The 22,769-nt window shown below is 41.4% G+C and overlaps 1 protein-coding gene across 2 annotated transcripts in view; it reads left to right on the top strand.

The window, feature by feature from the left end:
- The window catches only part of alcamb (activated leukocyte cell adhesion molecule b), a 50,151-nt gene that overhangs the window by 23,077 nt on the left and 4,305 nt on the right, over positions 1-22,769 (top strand). Inside the window, exons 2-13 of one of the 2 annotated variants that reach the window (XM_085379525.1) lie at positions 9,789-9,895; positions 10,110-10,326; positions 10,439-10,503; positions 10,920-11,007; positions 11,255-11,419; positions 15,708-15,832; positions 15,964-16,096; positions 16,409-16,521; positions 16,612-16,738; positions 17,344-17,465; positions 21,430-21,562; positions 22,347-22,376. In XM_085379525.1, coding sequence (XP_085235651.1) covers positions 9,789-9,895; positions 10,110-10,326; positions 10,439-10,503; positions 10,920-11,007; positions 11,255-11,419; positions 15,708-15,832; positions 15,964-16,096; positions 16,409-16,521; positions 16,612-16,738; positions 17,344-17,465; positions 21,430-21,562; positions 22,347-22,376 — 1,425 coding nt within the window. The remainder of the gene's footprint in view (positions 1-9,788; positions 9,896-10,109; positions 10,327-10,438; positions 10,504-10,919; positions 11,008-11,254; positions 11,420-15,707; positions 15,833-15,963; positions 16,097-16,408; positions 16,522-16,611; positions 16,739-17,343; positions 17,466-21,429; positions 21,563-22,346; positions 22,377-22,769) is intronic. The other variant, XM_085379526.1, reaches the window with a different exon arrangement.

Below are 22,769 nucleotides of genomic sequence, written 5' to 3'. Positions count from 1 at the left end.
AAGCAGAACCGAGTCGTATGTGTGGAGGGACAGTAACTGTGTGTATATGTAAGCATTTAAACACTGCAGAGTAGAATTAACAGTATTGTAGAAATTCATTTCACCGAAACAATAACGTGGCGCACAGTGTGACGCATGCACCAGTTTATTGTATTTCCAGACTTGCTTTCGGCACAATTTACAGTGCACGCTACTCTGTTTTTTGTCAGACTTGAAATAGCCGAAATACCTTCACACTACGGAACTTCTATGGCTCTTCCGTTCGACAATCTCTCCGGCATTGGAACCATCATCTGTTTTCTCTTCGGTCACGCTCGGTTGATTTTTCTAGTCGGCACACTCACTTCCTCCATTACCCGCTGGCTGCTTCCCAAACAAACACACGTGCGGCTTGGCACTTGTGCTGTACGTAACAAGTCACGCGACGTGACGCTGCGGCTGTGATTGGTTCGGCTCTGCGCTACTGAATTTGGATCGGCTGACCTTTTTTTTTTTTTTTTTTTTTTTTAAGAGGACAAGAGCGGCGAGGTCTATCGCGATAGCTTAATTTCTCTATCGAGTAAAAGTTATATCGCGATACATATCGTTATCGTTCTATCGCCCAGCTCTAAGGTGAAGCTTTTTTTCCCCCTCAACGGGCTCACGCCAGTGTGGTAAAAAAAAAGAAAGAAGAAAGGAAATAGAAGCTGATGCTCTCAGTTTTATGCTATAAAGACAGTGACAGGCAATTACAGCTAAGAAGAAAAAAAACGAAAAAGCTAAATTATAGAGCACGCATTGTTGACGTTTGGAAAGGTGGTTCAGCCTGCAACAAAAAGAGGAACTGTGCGAGAGGGATGTTGTGCAAGCTGTGCTGTCAGTTATCCATCAGTGACATGATTACACCCCTTCCCTCAAGAGAGACAGACGCAGATAGTGAGGATGTGGCTGTGTATTTTTTTTTTTCTTTTTAAGAAATCTCTCTACAGCTAGCTGGTCTGGAACGCTTCCTCGGCGTGAACTGATACTGTAGCAGAATTTAAATAGAGTCATGTGCTTGTCATAGTCAGTAACGCACGAGCTGAGCGTGTGTACTCGGTGAAAGAGTTGGCAAAACAACAGCCTGCAAAGCTCATTTATTACCAAATATCTACAAGGATTCTTTGGGGACCCCGGTGGTCCTTCTGACACCTTTCCGTGTGACAGAAGCGTTGCGGCAATTTTTCACGATAGCCAGTAATGAGAGTTTGAGCTTATTAAACCGGTGATCTCTCTCATTTGAGGTTCTTAATATGGCTAATCAAAATTCAGCACTTGTTAAATTATTAAAGAAGAGACAAGGACGAGAGGCAGAATGTCACGGGAGGTTAGGTTTTCTTTGATTTCTTGCTCCTTAGGCAAACGGCGTTCACTATAAGAATCTAGCCTTTCCTCGAGTATTATTGATCCAGTTGAAGTGGTTCTGTCTGCCCCTTCACACTGAACCGCTTCTGAAGCAAGGCTATTTGCCATCAAGTCTTTGTGGACATGCGCCATGGGATCCCCATTCAGTGCACAATCCTCATTTTCAGCACTTAATAAGTTTGGGCCTCGGTTTTCTTTTGGTTGTTGCAGCTCAAAGGGACACACACACACACACACACAAATAGGAGGGCATAAGGTAGCAAAACAGGGATATAGAGACTAATGCGGAGAGGTTGCTGATTTCCCTGGTGAGTTTATATCTGAGCTGTCGTCACCTGTCTCTTCTCGGGAATAGAGGCGCCTTAATCAGGAACATAAAAGTATCTCCTGCGGTGCTGCCTCCTGTCTCTGTCACTCGCCTGTCTCTTACTTGAGTTACCATTGCCAGAGTAGCAGCTAATTTTTCATGTCCAGTGTAAGAAAGAGAAAAAAGTACAGTGAAATTCAAATTCAGACGAGCAAATGTGTTTTTCGGGGTGGTTGATGAGACTAAAAAGTCTGTAATGCTTTTTGTAAAACTACCAAATGACGTGCACTAGAATATTGTCTTACTTTAACTCATAGCTTTAGTCTGAAATCCCAGAAATACTGAATCTTTTAAGCAGCCTTCAAAACCGACTTTTTTTATGAGCTTGACACAGAAAATGCAGTTTTTTGGAGTAGTACTTTCTACACAGCACTATCCCATCAAAACCCCAAATTAGTGTTTGTTTATTTCTGTTATGGGGATTTTCTTTGTGAATTAATTTCTGCTAAAGAAATGTACATTGGTTCTTGTGTCCCATATAACTTATGACATGAAATATGTCCTCATTTAATGTTTTAGTCTCCTGCTAAACTCTCTTCTTTGTGCAAAAGTGTGCAAAAGTCTTGAGTCACCCTCATTTCTTTGTATTTTGCTAGGAAACTGGGAAATAGACACACATGTTCATGCAGTGCATCTATGGAGGCAAAAACTGAGCCTGTACAATTCGAATGAGCTAAAAGGTCAATACTTTGTATGGCCTTTATTTTTCAGCATTGTCTGAACTCTCTTAGGCAGCTTTCTTCCAAGTTCTTTAAGATGATACCTCACTGCTTCAGTAATGTTGCAGTCTAGGTTCTGGGAGGCCAGTCAATGACTGATCTATCAGGTATGCTTTTGCTACATTGGCGGTAGAGCTGGGCGATAGAACGATAACGATATGTATCGCGATATAACTTTTACTCGATAGAGAGATTAAGCTATCGCGATAGACCTCGCCGCTCTTGTCCTCTTAAAAAAAAAAAAAAAAAGGTCAGCCGATCCAAATTAAGTAGTGCAGAGCCGAACCAATCACAGCCTCAGCGTCACGTCGCGTGACTTGTTACGTACAGCACAAGTGCCAAGCCGCACGTGTGTTTGTTTGGGAAGCAGCCAGCGGGTAATGGAGGAAGTGAGTGTGCCGACTAGAAAAATCAACCGAGCGTGACCTTAAGAGAAAACAGATGATGGTTCCAATGCCGGAGAGATTGTCGAACGGAAGAGCCATAGAAGTTCCGTAGTGTGAAGGTATTTCGGCTATTTCAAGTCTGACAAAAAACAGAGTAGCGTGCACTGTAAATTGTGCCGAAAGCAAGTCTGGAAATACAATAAACTGGTGCATGCGTCACACTGCGCCACGTTATTGTTTCGGTGAAATGAATTTCTACAATACTGTTAATTCTACTCTCTGCAGTGTTTAAATACTTACATATACACACAGTTACTGTCCCTCCACACATACGACTCGGTTCTGCTTCTATGCCCCAGCTTTGTTTACTTTTTCCCACCGAGGCTTCTAGACTTCTGATTGGCCAACATTTCTGCACGGTTAGGAATCTAGCGCCACCTGCTGCTTTGGCATGTTCATAGCAGCGTTTTCCTTCATTTCTGCCTTTACGTGTGAACGGGATTATTTTTTTAAACGAAAACGGAAAATCTCCGTATTCAAAAATACCCGTGTACGTGTGGACGTAGCCTCAGTCTCTGACTGGAAGCGCTAATTCGTCATTCGGCTTTTGTCAGACTAAAGTAACTGTTAAAACTGTTTGAAAAACTAAGCTATACAACAAGGAGAGATTGAGAATTTCCTTTTAGTTCTCAGTTTATTTGATATTGACAAAAGTTAGTCAGTTTTGTCTGTTCTTCTGTAAAACAAACTAAGATTTATTTTTAGAATTAATACTTTGTTTCTAAGTGGAATTGACAATTTAGTCTGTTTCATTTGTTCTATTTTGAAACGTAAACGCTTTAGCGGCTGCCTTTTGTGTAGTTTGCAATATTTGCCTTTATTTATCTGAAAAAGTCTCATGTTCCTTAAGTACATCTACCCTGTTGAACTTATTATGGGAAATAAATATTTAAATAAAAACAAGCTGCTGATTATTTTACATTTTACTTGTGAGCAACGGCACATTTAAATCTTACAAATATAGTTATTTGGCTTATATCGTGATAGATATCGTTATCGCCTGAAATGAAAAAAAACATATCGTGATATGAAAAAATCTCATATTGCCCAGCTCTAATTGGCGGTATGTCTGGAATCATTGCCATGCTGAAAAATGCAGCTTCAAATTGCGATAGAGCCTCCACTGTGTTTTACAGATGGCTGTAAACACTCACCTCCCAAAAATTTCAGCGTTGGACTCCATCAGACCTGTTGCCACTGACTTTCAGTCCAGTTCTTGTGTGATTTGGCACACCTCAGCCTTTTTGCCCTGTTTCACTTCCTTAAGAATGGCTTCTTGACAGCTACGCTTCCACTGACATCACTTCTGATGAGGCTTCAGTGAGCAGTAGACTGATCAACTGAAGGGCCAGATCCTGGGCAGGGTCCCTGTTGGATTTCCTTCTTAAAGACAGATACTGGTCACCTGTCCAGTTTTCTCAATTATTTTAAGGACGCCCTGCCAACATATGTCTGTCAAACTGCGTTATGTTTGGCATTTATCGTAGATTGACATAAAAAACAAAATGGGAACAAACAATGTGTTTTTGTGACTGGCTGCTGGTAACAAAGTCCCAAAGATACAATTTAAAATTGATGCTTTGCCAGGTTTCCTGTTATGTGTTTACACAACACTGGCTGAACTGGAATTATGTGTCTTCTAGTGCCTGGATTATTCATAGCTTAGTGTTAAGTGGCTTAAACAAACAAACTAAAGGCATTATGCTGAAACTGGACCGAAAATTAGTGAAAAAGCAGCCCGTGTCCAAAGAAAAGTTGGAGAATTTTTGCTTCTGCTTGGGAGTGAAATTAAAACAAATGTGTGATGACTAAAGACGCTGCACAGTGCTGGATATAGTAAGTATTATATTATATAAACGTGTTATTACTGTCTTCAGACATACACCAACAAGATAAAACCATAAGGAAGTGGTAAATGTTAAATATCCTCCTCATCATATAGACAATGATTACAAGCAGATGATTGGTATGCACGGTGTAAACTTGTGTGTATTTGTCAACGGGAAGTCGCTCAGTTCACCTACTTTTGTTGCAAAAGGATTACCTTATCTCAGCGAGCAGCAGGAGCTTTGTCTTCTGTAACTCAACATGTGCGATTAGTTCTCATTGTGCGACAGTGTAATCTGCACAGATAATGCTTTTTCCCTTAATGCAGACTCTTTTAAAGTTCTCAGAGACACTGACGGCGGCTCTATTTGAATATTCATAATGTCTATTTGAATTTGAAATGCAAGGAGTTTATTATACAGAGAGCGTGATAACCTTTGCAACACTGCTGGGCTTGCAGTGTACCTTTGTATTGTCTCCTGAGTGGTTTGTGTCTTATTACTAAGACACAGCATATGTGGGCTTGGTTGCCGACTTGGTTTAGAAAAACGCTTGGATTTGTCCTCAGCCATTAGAGCATTCTGGCATCAACATGGCCAGGAGATGCACACAATAAAGATAGTGAGAGGCTATTTTTGGCACCTTAAATGCTAAAATGTAATCTAACGGGATGTCATCAAATATGACACATGCAAAAATGCATCCCTTGAACAGAGAGCTCATTAATGGATTCCTCTCAATGTATTCACAATGCCTCCATGTTTTTCTTTTTGCCACACAGCGTGGGCAATCTTTTATGCCTGGATCAGAAACCTGCACGATTCATTTACTTTAAAAACAACCAAGTGTAGGATGGCTACATCAGCATGCTGGGTTCACAACCAGCAATCTGCATTATTTCAGGTGGATCACACTCGTGTACATCCAATTGCCAAAACGCTGAAAGTGAGCAAGACTCTGTGAAATGCAGGCAGAAATTTACAGTCCAGAAAATGACCCAGTGGGTGCATTTATTCTTAGCTCATGCATGCAGTAAAGCAGCATTTCTCTTATATTACACTGCTTAAAAACAAAGTAAATTTCGTACGAATACCTGAAGTAGGTAACATTTTCCCCCCAAACACAGTAATTTGTTAAGACAGATCATTTCACGACTTGATTCCCGAAAAGCTTTTAACAGATTTTACACGGAATAAATTATAGGAAATGAGAGAATCAGTGCAGGAAATGCACGTACTTTTGTTGACAAGTGACGGAGCTTATCCCTGTGTTTGGTGAAGAATTCCTGGTAAAGCTGTCAGCAGTTGAAATGTGGCGAGGTTTGTTTTGTCCCGTGCTGTCACTATTAAATGTCGCCGAGCCTTATTTAAATGCAGGGATTGTATCTATGTGGGTGAAGTGCCGTGGTAGTGCTATGTGTTCTCAGATAGGTTTTTTTCTTTTACTGAGTGGGTTACTCTGCTTTGATGCTCACACAAGCTGTTTCTGCTTCATGCCACAGCCACCACTGCCGATAGACTTTAACACTGTTTTAGAGCCTTTTTGTTCTGTCTATATCTTGTTTTCGGTCTCTGCATTGGTAATTTCTGATGTTTCCATCCATCACTTTGTTTCAATTTATTCAGATGTCATAGTGAACAAGGACACCTTCAGAGAGTTCAGTCTGTCTGTTGGGCTGTTAAAAATAGGTAATTATTTTCAGTAGTTCTCCTAGTGCACCTGTTGAGAAGGTCGCAGCGACTCTTAACAACATGTAAATAGCTTTAGACAAAGTTAGTTCAGCTTAGCACCTATGCTTCAAAAGGGCAATTATTTAGCCAGGCTTTGGCTTTTCACGTAGATAACAAAAAAAACCAAAACAAGGTGTAACATGTAGAGTACCGATCTTTAGAGGTCCACTTTAGACAATTGGCCACTTCAGGCTTTAACACATGTGAGTGACATCAATATTTTCATCTGGCCTGACTCTCTCCAAAAAGGTAGGCTAAAGTGTACTCCCTCACATAGAAGATAGTTCGCCCTGAGCTGAGTGATCTAAAGAGGTTGAAGCTCCACAAACACTTGTAGTGTAAAGAAGCTTTATTACTTGACCGGTGTTTCAGTATGTGGCCCTCGTCGGTGTAATCAAAAACTACATCGCAGACGGCACTTTAAATACCGTACGTGTTTGAGTGGAGGGGAAAAAAAAACATCTATCCACCAGACTGTACGTATGCTCTGAAATTTGTCTGCAATTTATTTTTATTTTTTTATGGCCGAACATGTACTAAATGTGTTTGCTTTCTAGCATTCTGTGTTTCTGTTGGTTGTGCAAACATGGGTCGTAGCAGCATGGTGGTGAAGCGGTTAGCACCGTTGCCTCACATCAAGGTTTCTGGTTCAAACAACCTCTCTGTGTCTCAGTGGGTTTCCGCCCGCAACCCAAAAACACACATGTTAGGTTAAGTTGGTATTTCTGAATTCAAGCCAAGAGTCTGAGGTAGATGAAGTGTGCAAAGGTGACATTTAACCATACAGAGACCTTTCAGTGGTCAGCAAATAATTACACCACAGTGTTTTGCTTGATGAACAGCACACGCTGCTGGAAATAAGGAGTTGTGCAGTGTTGTCAGGTGGTATTTGAAGGGCCTTTAAGTGAACTTCCCAGGAGCCCATAGACTGTATATAAAAGATGGACGTATCTACTGTGGCTAGCAAATTCTCACTGTGAATCTTCAAGATCAGCATTGTAACTGCAGCCATCTTAGGTTTTTGAAACAAAATGTCAAAGAAAACCCGGGAAATGCCCTTGTGACCATATTTGCAAATTTAGTATCATGTTGTATTCAATGTTTGACTCTCAGGAAAATGTTGATTGAAGTCACAGGTTAAGGTACCCAAGAGCTGTTTTCCTGCTAACTTCTATACAACCACACTTTTCTTTCAAGCAGAGGAGTCTGCCCCTGCTGGCACAGCCGGGCTGAGGAACGCGAAAGGTGACCTTCGGCATTCTTATATGACGCCTCGGGTTATGGATGAAATCATGTAGAATGGCGCTCCCGCGGTAATACACGCTCCAGCCATGTATTCCAGCCCTAACCATAACCTTATCCCTAACCTTAACCAGCACTTTAATGACATTAAATACTGTTTTCCAAAGCGATTTCTATATAAAATCTTCATTATTTTAAAGGACAAGCAACACAATAAGAGTTGAGAGGCAGATGATCATTTCACAAGCTGTAGATTCTACATGTGTAGATTCGATCCAAACGGTTCTCATGTTTCATCATTTTTCCGATCTCGTAATATAGGGACGTGTTGTTGAAGAGTAATATATCAGCGATTTGTCCCCTAGCATAAAATGTTACGCTTTGGGAGTGAGAACGTGGTATATATAAACACCTATACCAGACACAAGGTGGGGAAATAGGGCTGTGCAATTAATAGCATGTGGCTTTTCAAGTGATTTTTTTATTTAATTACTTGACTTTAATTATAATTAAAGTTTGAGGAAGTTTAAGGAGTCTCTGAGCAGCCATGTTAAATTATTGTAATCTCCTTGTTGACCAAAAAATATTTTTTTAATACTTTGAGAAAAAAGAGAAAGATCAAACTTGGGTTTTTTTGGCCCCCTACGAGGTAAAACCTCCTTGTAGTGTTTAGAGGAAAGGCAGAAAACAGCTTTAAAAAGCCATAGAGCTAAGAGGCAGACATGCCTTGTTTAAAGTCTTCTTATTAAATTGTCTGTGTTTGTCATCTTTCTGCAGTAGTGACTTCAGAAACAGGCTCAGCGATGGGCTCGGTGCTGTTTCTTGTGAGTTGACAGCTCGTAACGATGAGTGACAGGTGTCGGTGTGCGAACTTGTTCAGCTTAGTCTCAGGAGGACGGCAATAAGTGCAGACTTTGTTGACTCGAGGCAAACTGTCTGATTTTGTTGTCTCTCTAGTTTCATCACACATGTACATAACTATTTTATGGACTCGTTTAATAGTCCTGATGAGAAAATGACACTTAACGACAGGGGGTTTACTGTGTGCGAAGGAAACCAGGCGCACCTCTGAACTTGCCGACTGTGCAAGCATGCCTTCCGGGTCCCAGTTGTTTCTCTGTTTTAATACAGACAGTGGTAACCAGAGTAAAAGTATTTACCTTCATTCAAACAGGATTCAAATGAGTATCACGCACAGAGCAAATTAATTCAGTTCATCTCTGTACCACACTAAGAAAACCTTTAAAAGTCTGATGTGTTCAGAGGGAAAGTGAGAGTATAACTTTTTTTTCTCAGTGCCGAAATGGCATTTTGGTGTGCAGCTGGGTTTTTTGTGCGCGAATATAATCAGACAATTTCAGGGTCGAATGCACGCAGAATATTGGAGGATCTTCATTGTTTTGCACTTTCCTTGTAAAAAAAAACAACACACAAAACACAAACATTACTTGTCTCTATTTCAGCAGAGAGAATCTGACTGGTCACCGTTTTCCTCTCATACCCTTTACTGAGCTGCTCTCAAGCTGTTTTGGATTTTAGCTGTCAGATTTATGCTTCCACACATACGCTTGTGCGTTTACCTCTGCCTGAACTCCGAGAGGTCTGAAATGTAAATTTGAATGCCAGAAAAACTGAGCAACACCTCATTTTCAGTCGGGCCGTGGCAGCCTCTTCTTCCCTGCAGCCCTTTGGCTCTAACCCCTCATCGCAGCCCATTGAGACACTTCGCCTGGCACCCCCCTCCCATCCCCCTCTTGCCCTCTTGAACATTTTGTCTCCATGGCAATGTTTTGAATGAGATTTAGGGCAGGAAAGGTTGTTGTTGTTGTTGTTTTTTTCCCAAGGGAGCTGAAAAATTAGCAGAACTCTATAGAAACTGCTGTCCTCGTGTGTTTAGGCGAGCACTAAGTGGTGCTGATAAATGTCAGTATGCAAACAGGAGGCGCTGCAAAGCATTCAGAATAATAAGCATTTTCATTTTCTGTCCTAATAATTCGTTCTGTGTTGCAGGTGACCAGATTAGCCATTCTTAGAAAGCAATTGAAAATGTGCCTTTGGTGTTTCTCTTTTGCAGTCACCTCTTTGGAGCCTATTATTGGCCAGTATGGGGAAATGCTCAAGATCCCATGCAACAGTGGAGCCATAAAGGCAGAAGACATCGCCATCACTAAATGGAAATATGTAAGTCACACTGGAGATCAGTTGTTCTCAAAATGGCAAAGTAGGTCTAAGGCCCACTTACTGTGTCTGAAGTCGAACCACGCCCAGTCTGAGTGCATTAGACCATGCATCTGTCCCTCCATATGACACCGCATGAACAGTGCATGCTTTTATTGTGAACACGAAGCCAGTGCCATATGCGAGCGACACATAACAAGCGCGCTCTGCTCTCCAGGACAAAGGGGATGGAGTTCCAGGATACCTGCTGGTCAAGCAGAAAAACCAGAATGTCTCAATCAGCGCCACTGATGAATACAAGGTCCGTGTGAGCATGGACAAAAACTCCAGCCTGCTGATCTCTGCCGCCAAGCTCAGCGACCAGCGGACTTTCACTTGCATGGTGGTGACCGGCGGAGACGTGTTCGAATACCCAGTTAATGTCCTAATTCACAGTGAGTCTGAATTAGCTGAAAAATTGTCGAAATGCCCTCGTTCAAGTGCTGTGACTGACACAAGCAACACCCAGCCTTTCCATTCACACTGTTTTTTTTCCCTCAACTGCAGAGTTGCCGGCAAAGTTGGAGATTTCTGGAGAAGCAGAGGAGCTAGAGATTGGAAGACTTACTAAGGTGGAGTTTTTAATGATAAACATTTTAATGCCGACATTATTTTAAGCAATGAGTCATGAAGGGAAATCCCTTACTTGAGCTAACGTATCTTGAGGCCTAACAGAGATGGTGCCTGTTATTGTAGTAATGACTTCTTTGAAGTGATTCTCATGAATTAGTAAAGAGTAGAAATCTCGCTTGTGCTACAATTAAAAGACCCAAAGGATTTGAGGGGATTTACAAATGCTTTAGGCATTTCATGGTCTATTGCATGGAAAACTGTTTAGTCCTCAAATACCAGAGTGGCATTAACAAAAAGCTCATTTTCTCATATGTTTGGTCATTTAAAAATAGTCATGAAATGCATTTTTTTATTCATCCTTTGAGTGCTTTTCTTGCCTGTTTCTCACTTTTTTTTCCCTTTTTTTGCTTTGCAGCTTGGAAATTGTGTTGCAAAAGATGCCAACCCACCTGCAAACATCACATGGTTCAAGAACAATAAACCTCTGGAGGCTGATGGGAAAGGTGAGCGTTCACCATCCCTTTTGTTGTCTTTGAGTTCTAAAAAAATATATTTGACATTTATGAATATTGCATACACAGATGGTTTTATTCTCTCTGACAGGGACAGTTGCTGTAAATTATTCTGCTGTGATGAATTGTGCTGCACTCTCATGACGGCGCGGCTCATGACTGTGTGCAGTGTTTTGGTCATTGCACATTTTTTTCCTTGTTAGAGTTTTCAGACAGTGCTTGTTTGTTTTCTGTCTAGGGATTTCCATCAAAGTTTCTGTTGTGGTAGAATCTAGTACCGGCCTCTCGACCACTACCTCCACACTCGAGTATTCTGCAATGAAGGAAGACACAGGCGCCAGGTTCAAATGCCGTGCTGACGGTCTACCGCTGGAATCCTCTTCCATGAACTTTACTATTACCTGTGAGTCGTTGAGCGTACTTTGTCTAAAACCTTTTATTTTGATTTCGTTTTTTTGTCTGTAAATTCAAAGAAAGGGTTTAAAATGCAAGATGATCATCATGAAATCTCTGAAAGTTTACGCTCTGTCTAAACTACATGCCATATCCTGAAAACGACACCCACTCAAACACCCACAATATTCTACTTCAGCTTGAAAGTCTCAGTAATCCACTGCCTGTAGCAGGACAAAACTATACAATGTGCCTGTATCAGAGGATTGTTTTAGCACCTCATTTGTAACTAACTGTTGCAAAGATATTTGTAGCAAGCTGTTGTAGCCAAGGCACAACATAATAATGCTGCTTAAAACTCTGTGAATTATCCACAATATACTATAACACAAACTATATAGAGTCAAAACGCTGGAGCTTAACTTACAACAAGGACCTTCACTCTATGCAAAGAAAGGAGAGCCATGAAAATTCTCCCCTCTGCTGTGGTTGGGAATTAATGACCAGCTATGACCAGACAGGTAAGCAGCGAAAAAAGATTTGGGATGCAGTACTGTGCAGACTCGTGCTGCCCCCCATTATTCTGTATTTTGATTACAAGCAGTGGGTTGCTTGTTCACTCATTTTCAGTCAAAAAATGCCAAAGATAACACAAAATGACATATCTCCTCCACACATCACTCACTCACTTGGACACTAGAAGGGGGAATTATGTTAAAATGCTCTTCATAGACTACAGCTCTGCATTTAATACCATAATTCCCTCCACACTCACCACCAAGCTGGAGCATCTGGGACTCAGCTCATCTATGTGTCAGTGGATCTCCAACTTCCTAACTGGCAGACCACAGGCAGTAAGGATGGGCGGACATGTCTCAGCCTCCACCACTCTCAGCACTGGAGCCCCCCAGGGGTGTGTTCTGAGCCCCCTGCTGTACTCTTTGTACACATATGACTGTGTGGCCACTACCAGCTCCACTACCATCATCAAGTTTGCTGACGACACCGTCGTGGTAGGCCTGATCTCTGATAACAACGAGACGGCCTACCTGAAGGAGATTAGGAATCTGGAGAACTGGTGCCAGAGGAACAACCTCCTTCTAAACGTCAGTAAGACAAAGGAGCTGATAGTGGACTTCAGCACTAAGCAGGAGAGGAACTACCAGACCCCCGTCATCAACGAGTGCCCAGTGGAGAGAGTGGACAGCTTCAAATACCTCGGAGTTCACATCACGCAGGACCTGTCATGGTCCTGTCACATCAACACCGTGGTGAAAAAGGCCCGTCAGCGTCTCTACCACCTCAGACGCTTGAGAGACTTCCAACTGCCCTCCAAGGTGCTCAGGAACTTTTACTCGTGCACCATAGAGAGCATCCTGACGGGAAACATCTTAACCTGGTTCGGGAACAGCACCATGCAGGACAGACGAGCTCTACAGAGGGTTGTGCGGTCAGCTGAGCGCACCATCCGCTCCGAGCTCCCTGACCTGCACTCAATCTACAGCAGGCGGTGCTGGACCAAGGCCAGGAAGATCGTGAAGGACCTCAGCCATCCCAACAACAGACTGTTCTCTCTGTTGAGGTCAGGAAAGCGATTCCGCTCCCTGAAGACCAACACAGAGAGACTGAGGAGGAGCTTCTTCCCGCAGGCGATACGGTCTCTCAATCACACCACCACACAGTACTGACCCACACATATGGTTCTTACACACACACTGGACTTTCTGGACTTTGTTTTTGCACAACACTGGTCACTATATTCTTCATTTCCAGTTAATACTTGTACAGCTGCTGTTATTGTGTATATATTTATTTATATTTAGATTTCTTCATACATTCTTATATAGTTCTATATTGTGTATTGTGTATTTTGTTGTACAGTTATTTTATTTTCAACTTTAATTTATATATTTTATCTTATTCTTCCCAGTTAAATTTACCCTTCATTCTAATTTGTGTTGTACAGTTATTTCATTTTTAACCTTAATTTATATTTTATTCCTTCCTAGTTAAATTTACCCTTTTTAATTTTTCATATTTATTTCCTATCTTATTCATAGCCTTTTCCTTTTTTGTTTTCTTTAGGTCACGAGCAGTTGTCCAAGCATTTCACTACATATCGTACTGTGTATGACTGTGTACGTGACAAATAAAATTTGAATTTGAATTTGAAGCATTATTGTGCCAACAGAGCAATACCCAGAGAGCTACTAGCTGGAAACCTGGTATACAATGGCTTGGTGTGCAGTGTGTCCTAAAAAAATTTGAGGAAAGTGGACAAGTGGCAGCCAAAATGAGAGGTAACAGGCATAAAAAACCATCTATAGCAGATGAACAGTGTATGAAAGTCATGCCTTTAAGAAACAGGCAAGTATGTGAGACCAAACAGATGTCTGGCTCTTCGGTCAAGTCATTCTTAAGGAAGGGAAACAGAGAGAAAAAGCAGAGGTGTGCCAAATTAAAGAAGAAAACCGAAATCAGCGGCAAAAGATCTAATGAATCAATTTAAAATGTTTGGTTCAAATCATTGTCAGTGTGTACAGAGAAGGTCAGGAGCCATCTGTAAAACACAGTGGATCTCAAACACACCGCCAATGCAGTAAAACCATACCTGGATAGAAAAACACACACTATCCATCATGGATTGGCCTCCCCAGATTCTCCGGACTTCAACATCATTGAAGCAGTGTTGGATCATCTTGACAGAGAACGGAACAAAAGGCAGCCAACATCCAAAGACGACCTTTGAATGTCATTCATGAGCTATTCCTGAAGACTATTTAAAGAAATTAGAAGAAAGCTTACCTTGAGATTTCAGGCTATGTTGAAGAATAAAGGTGGCCGTAGCAATTGGTGACTTTTAAGCTCATTAGTATTGTACAAACTCTGTTTTTGGCCTAAGTAAATGGCCTGTATTTATATAGCGCTTTACTAGTCCCTAAGGACCCCAAAGCGCTTTACATATCCAGTCATCCACCCATTCACACACACATTCACACACTGGCGATAGCAAGCTACATTGTAGCCACAGCCACCCTGGGGCGCACTGACAGAGGCGAGGCTGCCGGACACTGGCGCCACCGGGCCCTCTGACCACCACCAGTAGGCAACGGGTGAAGTGTCTTGCCCAAGGACACAACGACCGAGACTGTCCAAGCCGGGGCTCGAACCGGCAACCTTCCGATTACAAGGCGAACTCCCAACTCTTGAGCCACAATCGTGGCTATTCAGTTTTGCAAGTTTTAATAAATCGCTGCCCTTATTTGCCGTTTTTCTAGCAGAACACAAAGAAAGGTGGACCTTTATGCAGTACTGTGATTTGGTGCAAGCTTGAAGGAAGAAGGTGCTGTGTGAATGTATATAAAGTTTTAAAGAGGACATAGAACTGGGCGTTTTTTCTCTCTCTGGCTACACGGTTTTATTTCAGGTTGTTTCGTTTAATATTCTCCTCACTGACGTCTGTGTTTCCTCCACCGCGATGAGAATTACAAACATGTTTTATTCACATTTTTTAAGTATTGACACAAATGAATCACTGATGCTGTTTTCTTTTCTAGAACATCAATAATTAAAGTATGTTTCCGTCGATGAAACTTTGCTGTTGATGAAATGTTGCTTTTTGGTGAGAAAACAGCTTATTTAATATGGCATGACAAGAATTTCAAAATGGAGTGAAAGAGAATAAAAGTGTCCCTTTTTAATTGAAGTCAAGCTTCTTGCACATCACACGTGTAACACAGCAGCAACTCGTGATCCACGAGAAGACCAAGAGACGTTTTACAACTGTAATCAGACGGTGCCTGTGGTTTTTGCGAGTGCATTAACATTTTTTTTTCTATAATTCTCTCACTTCCAGTCGAGACAGACACGGGTAACGGCACCTTTTGATGGTGAAAGTTGAAAAATGAGGTGTGGATTCTGAGATTTATACCGAGTGCAGCATTAAATATTGAAGTTGCCTGCTCAACACGGCCCAGAGTAGAACTTATCAGTGCTGGAACATTTTCTTTCAAGAAATTCTTGAAAGAGTTTGCCTTAGATGGAGCAGAAACATTGAGCTTTGAAAGGATTGTTTGGTTGAGTGCCTCAGATTATGACTGCAATTCAACCACCTCCTCTGCTGCATTTTGAAGTTGGTCATAACCAATAGTGAGGCACAAAGTTAGAGTTCTCTGTAGCGTGCTGACACAGTGGATGAGTGCAGTCCCCATTGCATTCAGCTGGTTGGGGAGCACGCTCCACTTGTTACACCCTCCACCCTCGCCCCTCTGACTTTCTTGCTCCTGTTTTCTGCACAGACTCCACGGAGAACATCATGCTTGAGGTCAGTCCTCAGAAAGAGCTTAAAGAGGGAGACAACTTGACTTTGAAGTGTGTGGCAGATGGTAACCCAGCTCCTACCAGCTTTAACTTTCACCTTAAGGTATCTCATTAAAAGCTTTGAAATTCCTTCTGTTCATCCAAACTAGTGCTTACTTCATCTAAAATGTATTTATTCAGTCTTTTATCCTCAGCAACGTAAATGAAATGTTGCTGTTTTCACTGTTTTTGCAGGGGGAGCTGGTGACCGTGGAAAACACGGATACCTACACCATCGCGAATGTCTCACGCGACGCCACCGGTGAATACAAATGCTCCCTAACTGATGACACGTCCATGGAAGCGACCAGGAACATCACCGTCACCTGTAAGAAGACAAAAATAATCATTTCTCTAGAAGTAGAAATTACTGCAATTTTACCCCACACATCTGCATTTGTATCCAAATAATTATCTTTTCTCCCTGCAGTCTTATTTGTTATGAAAGTCCTAATATCTCTCTTTGCAAGACTGTCTTCTTCTGATTTGGGGAGAAATTGTTGTGTCAGCCGCACTGCTTCTAATAAGCTGCATCTGCAGGGCTGTGAGCCAAGTGCAGAGTTATATGGTTAACAACAGAAATGTTTTGACCCTTAACAGGCCTCTGAACCATCTTTCTGCCATCCTCTCCTCTTTTCAGACTTAGACATCAATTTAAGCCCCTCTGGGAATATTGTCAAGCGCGCTGGCGAAGCCTTGAATCTGAGTCTTCAGATTGATTCTTCCGGAAAGGCAGAGGTCTCCTGGACAAAGGTAGAAGCGATCTTTTATATAACAAAGCTCCAATCATTGGGGTTTGTGCTTGTTATTGACAGCGCCGATATTCTCTTGGATTTATTTCAGAATAATGCTAAACTGGGCAAACAGCCCAACTTTACCAAGCTCGGTTACTCGGACTCTGGTCGCTATGAGTGGACGGTGACAGTTGGACACATCACCCGGACAGCTTCTTTTGATCTTACTGTCGAAGGTAAGGGTTTGAAGAAAAGTCTTACGCAGGGAGAGAAAACTGGTACCACTCTGTCTCATATTTGAAGTTAGTTAAGGTATGCAGCCAACAGGCAGTTTGTGAAGTTTAAGAATGGATGGAACAGCCTGACTTTGTCTAAGGGTAAAAACTATCAGCTTAAAGCTAACGCATTAATTAAATATGCGTTGTTGTTTTTTAATTCATATAAAAATCAGTGGTTAAAAAAGTTATTTTAACAGTTTAATCAGACTCCAGATGGTTACTCGCAGCTACATCTTGTTTTTACACTTTATTTTCTGTACAAATTTTGAAAAATAAACAAGACAGAGCATGCTAATTGCTGATTTTTGGAGGCACTAGTGGGATTATTTTCCTTTGGACTGGCTCGCTGATTTTCTTTACTTCTAGTTTTCAGCCAAATGGCTAATGACTCTAGACTCATAGGGACATGAGAGTGGTATTCATCTGCTCATCTAACTCTTGGCAGGACAGCGAATATAAAATGATTTCTCTAAGAAATTCCTTTCCTCAGTCATATTTAGATGTGCCGGTGGATCGGATTAAACCACGATAAATCGAGCTTTATAACACGTGTTTCCTTACAGGTCCTGCAGTTGTAAAGAGCCTGTTCAAAAATCGCAGTAATGACGGCCAACATAAAGTCTTGACTTGTGAGGCTGAAGGCTCTCCAAAGCCAGCTGTTTCCTGGAGCATTAATGGCACCGTGGTATGTACCCTTTACGTGCTTGGAAGTTTACCTATTATCAGAATTGCAGGAAATTTATCCTTGGATAATTGTTGCAGTTTCTGAAGGTCATATCTATTAATTCTTCCTAACAGTACATAAAAGATTTGTTTTATGTGTTCGCTCCTCCTGTGCTGGCTAGGGATGGTATTGATAAGATTTTCTCGATTACGATTCCATTTTCGATTCTGTTTAACGATTCGATTCTTTATCGATTCTCTTATTGATTCTTTTTAAAAAAGGAGAACACTAAGGTCGATTAGCTTAGAACTTTGTTTTATATCTTCTCTTTGAACAAGATAGAAATTTAGGAGTAACATGGCCTTACAAACCCAGCAGGGAGATCTTAAGAGATCCATAGCCAATGGGGTGTCACAGGGTCCCCAGGAAAAAAAATTGTAAATGTAAAATGATAAAATAAATATTCTTCTGTAGCAATAACAAAGTATAACATAAATTATTCTGTAGCAATTACACAAGAATATCTAGTAATGTCCCTGCCTGCAATTAAACACATTCACTTACCGAAAATCATCTGCTGTGGCAAATGGGTGCAAGCGTTTTATCACAAACTTAGTCACTGCTCGGTGACATTCGTCTATCCTGGCCTGAAAGGAGACGCTACCGGTAGACTGCAGTGAGAACTGCCAGCATCTGAGCCAACCAGACTCTGTCTCTCTCATCATGGTCACCTAAATGCACAGTAATGGCAGGTTTTGTAATAAGGCAGATCGCGCTAACATAATATGCACTGTTAGTTGATTATTTACCTGCCACATTAACGGGAGAGGACGTGCAAACGTTACCGCTGCTGCTGGGTTGAGATTCACGAGTCCGGAGCGGAATTAAAAACACGACATTCATTTAAGGTCATCGTGTGTTTTGTGAGCAAATGCTTTTGCATATTCGTAGCGTTTCCTCCCTTAAATGAAATATCTACTTTGCAAGTACTGCAAGTTGCCAAACTTTTGAGCGTTTGAGCTGCTTAGGCGCCCTGCCAGGTAAATGACGCTCCGCAACGTGGTGACGTCATTCGGGGCGACTGGAATCGATAAGAGAATCGTTTGGCAAACACTTCCAACCGGTTTTCGATACCCATCCCTAGTGCTGGCACAAAAGAAAATCCTCAGAAAAAAAACTGTGTCAGACTTAAAGAGCCATGAAAGGAAAAATACTGTATTACCGGTATTAGAAAACGTGCATTAGCGCCACGCTTACAGTTGTGTGAAGTCTTCAGTTTATTGTCCCATCAGAACAAACTACAAGTGTTTTTTCCCCAAGATAAATGCAGGCAGTTATTGCTTCTGTTATGGCGAAGATTGCTCTGTGGATGGTGATGACATACATCTCAGAGGCTTCACAAGATTCTGTGAATTTGAACACAGCTAAAAGCAGGTCCTTCGGGATCGATGTATACCGTTAACAAAATCAAATCTTGTGAAATGGTGAAAATATCAATGTACCTTCTGGTACTCAAGGTAAACTTGTTTATGGAATCTACACCAGGGTCGTGAGCGAGATGTGTTTGTTTTTACACAGTGCGAGCATAGCTGCTGTCAGCACATTGCAAATTCAGGGCTTCTTTTTAGTAGAAAACCAAACATTTTGCTTGTTGGGTGGCTACAAGTCATTCTTGAGAGTGTTCTTGACTTGGTTATGAAGTTGAGAAAGCTTTTTTTAAACAAGGAAAGACTTTGCATTCATCCACTTTAGTTAGCTTCTGAGCTTCTGAGAAGGAATCTATGATTCCTTCTTGTTTTAAGAATGTAGCCGACTGTTGAGTTTGACACTTGTAAAGTTTTTGCTATCGCTCTGATAGGTATGTTTTGGGGTTTTTTTTCATCTCTTTGGACCGCATTTAGAGACTGCCAGGGGAAACTTAGGAAATGCAACACTTGGAATCATCCCCAGATCTTTCGTCTGCTTAATTTGTCATGGAATAACAAGGGAATGGGTCTCATTTAGCTGTGAAACTGCTCATCGTTCAATTGTCCAATTACTTTTGAGTCTAAAAGTGGGTGCCTGTCAGAATCATATCCATGGTGAACTCCACCACAAATAATAAAACTACCATATAAGAAAAGCTCATTTAAATGCCTGTACAGACTATTCCCCCAAAAACATCAACTTGTTTTGTTTGTTTAATTTATCATGAGATTATAATTTTAATACTGAAATCACTCAAGTGGATGAGTTCTTATATAGCGCTTTTCTATTAAGTGCTTTTCTATTAAACATTCACATGGATGGATGCATCAGAGAGCAACTTGGGGTTAGTATTTTGCCCAAGGATACTTGGCCAGGGCCAGCCAGGGATCGAACCGCCAACCTTCCAATTAGTAGATAACCACAGTAATAACAGCAGTGAAGATGACTATTGTATCTGTACCTGTATATGAAACTGCTACAGGGTGACGTCTAATTTCAGTCACAGGACAACAGAATTCATCATCATTGCCATCCAGGGTAGTTGGAAACCAGTCATGACAAGGCGATTTCTCAGTGGCACTTACGGAAAAAGTTTCCCCCCATGTGCTTGTTAACGCGCCTGTTTTCAGTCGCAGTTGGGTGTAGCAATTTATTTGTTAAAATAACAAGATGGGTATCGGCTTTAACAAATGACCTCCACACCCCGCCCTCCTCCACCTCGAGACACTCTTGAGACTGCAGTGAGGTTTTCAAGCCATATAAAATCATTCAGAATGCTTTGAGTGTTTCTGTCCTATTTTCCCTTGAAAGCATTACTCCTTTGTTGGTGAATCAATACTGGTTGTCATAGAAATTCATCCTCACAGTGGTCCTCCTATATAAGATGGCAACAGGTTTGTGCTGCAGTAACTATTTCATTGACGTCTTTAGATTACAACGTCTGAATGTCCTCTACAAAGTAGCCAATAGATGGTTTATAAGGAGAATTTAGGTCCACTTTCGGCTTCATTAAGAGCCTGATAGGGAGCAGATGGTTGTGAATATGGAATAAAAACATCAATAGAGTTGCATGAGCTTAAAACATAGTGGCATTTGTCTTACAGCGAACCTCAGTGTATCACCAGCAGAAATGTGAAGGTGTGGCTAAACAGAGGCTGTGTGCTTAAGCCTCCTACTATTGTCTTTGTCCAGAGACAGCTCTTGCTTTTCTTTACTTTTTCCCTTTTTGCTGCACAGTGAATGAATACCCCCTGTTTTGTGCATGGCAGTTTGCACTGTTAGTATTTTCCCCAGCTGTCACACTTGTGAACTTATCTGGTCCAGGCTGTTGTGGTCAGTGTTTCGAAAGAGTACATTTCTTCATTTTCCCCGAGGCTCAAACAGTATTTTCCAGCAGCCTGTCACGAGAACAAAAATTGTCTGTTTTTTAAATGGAGCCTCTTTTTTTCTTCTTCTTTTGTTTCCACAGTCTACCTGTGTGCGCACTGATAGCAGAGTCACTCAGTGAAGCTGTGTGAATTACACATAAACCTGGGGGTGTGCGCAGGATGGTTGCAGTTCTCCTCAGCCCTTTCAGTCATTGTCTAACCACGAGAGGAACCTTAAAATCTTTAATTTACTCCAAAAAAAAAAAAATACACGGAACTCTGTCAGGAAATAAAAATGCATTTTGAAAGTAACACATTTCAGCAATTTAATCCCACCGCCCCCCATTCAGAAAAATGTGAAGACTTGAATACGGGATCAGTAATAAGTATTTACAAGAATGCAACATCCTTTTGTATATGCGGAGGATGTGCAAAGGGTGTTGGCAGTTTGTCTTTGTGTCTGGGGTTTTCCTCTGAGACTCAGGAGTCTATATCCCAGAGGCACACACGCTGTTTCTTTGTCATGCAAGGACTGACTCACTTACTGGTCCAACATCGCCCCCTCATGGTGCAAATCTTCTTCAAATCATCCGGATCAGATGTGCAACTATTAACATTTGTTTCTTCTCTCTCTCTCTCTCGTTACTCAGCTTGGTGAAAGTCCTTTCGTCAATGGAAAGATTACACACAAGATCAAAGTTGTGCCCTCTGCAAATCTAACTGTCCACTGTACAGTGACCAATAGTCTTGGCAATGATTCCAGAGCTATAAATGTGTCCTCTTGTAAGTACAAAGTCATAATTTGGTCCTTTTACCTCTGTCGGCTTCATTTTTCTTTCATGAAGTCACTAATCTGCCTTCCTAAGTGTTTTCCTACTGTTCTTACTAACTCTTTCCATCTGCATGTTAACTTGGCATCATGTTTACATGCTTTGACAAAACGACAATATTGTAGCAGGTATGTACACCAGGGTAAATCCACCCAGTTTGGGATTGTCTGTAGCGTGTGTGGAGTCACGTCGTTGCACACCAATTTGGTGGCCATAAGGGCAATTAGTTAAAATCAGTTGTTATTTTAGGATTTATAGTCCACTGATGAGTAAGCAGGAAAAAAACACTGTTAAATACACAATGTATCAAACATACACAAACACTAGTACGTCTTTCAAGAACTTTATGTATTGGTGGTAGTTGTCTATTAAAGTCCAGCCTTTTTACTCTCACCATCACTGTCTAACTGTAATTAGTGCATGCACTTAGCACTTAGTCCACACTCTTGTCTGACGGTATCCAAGTGTGTTTATATCACCATTTGTTCTCTCTTGCCTCCTCATTCCTGTGTGTTTGGGATGGCATTTCCACATCGTTCTTTTCTCTCCCCCCCCCCCTCGCTCAGTGGGTGTATGTTGGGATGCTGGATTTAATCTGTTCCCTCTTGGAACCTCTTGCATGCAAAGTCGAGTAGATGTAGAGTAGTAATTTTTCAAGCTTGCTTTTTTGTTTTGTTTTTTTTCCCCCCCCCCTTCATTTCGGTTGGACGTTAATGTTATTTCATATCTGATTTCAGTAATTGAGGAGGTGAGAATGGATAAACAAGGTAAGTTGGCGCGGTCTTCCTTCTTGTAAAGAAACAGTAGAAAGTGGGTTGACGAAAGTCTATGGGGGAATCGAATGTTGCTCACTAAAAGACGGCTCTTTATCAAATATTTATCTTTAGTGTCACCTTGGACTGTAGAGCAGAAAAAACAATGTTTAGACAGTGCGCTTCTTTTAAATAAATATAGTTGTGAAGCAGTAGGAGGAATGGAGCTACCAGCATCCTGACAAGATGCCAACATTGTTCATAGTCCCATTGACGAGATTAAAGTGGGGACTGCTCCCATTAACATTCAAATCAATGAGTCATAATCATGCACAGTGCGGATGTGTCCATTCATCAATGCATTTAATGCACACCAGAGTATTTTTTTTTCTGTCCAGACTGGAGCAG

Source organism: Rhamphochromis longiceps, linkage group LG14 (genome assembly GCF_057381845.1).
Source record: "Rhamphochromis longiceps isolate RC_006_pf linkage group LG14, R_longiceps_female_GT1.1, whole genome shotgun sequence".
Lineage (NCBI taxonomy): Eukaryota > Metazoa > Chordata > Actinopteri > Cichliformes > Cichlidae > Rhamphochromis > Rhamphochromis longiceps.
Note: the sequence above shows the minus strand (reverse complement) of the source record. Positions and strands in the feature narration are given on the sequence as shown.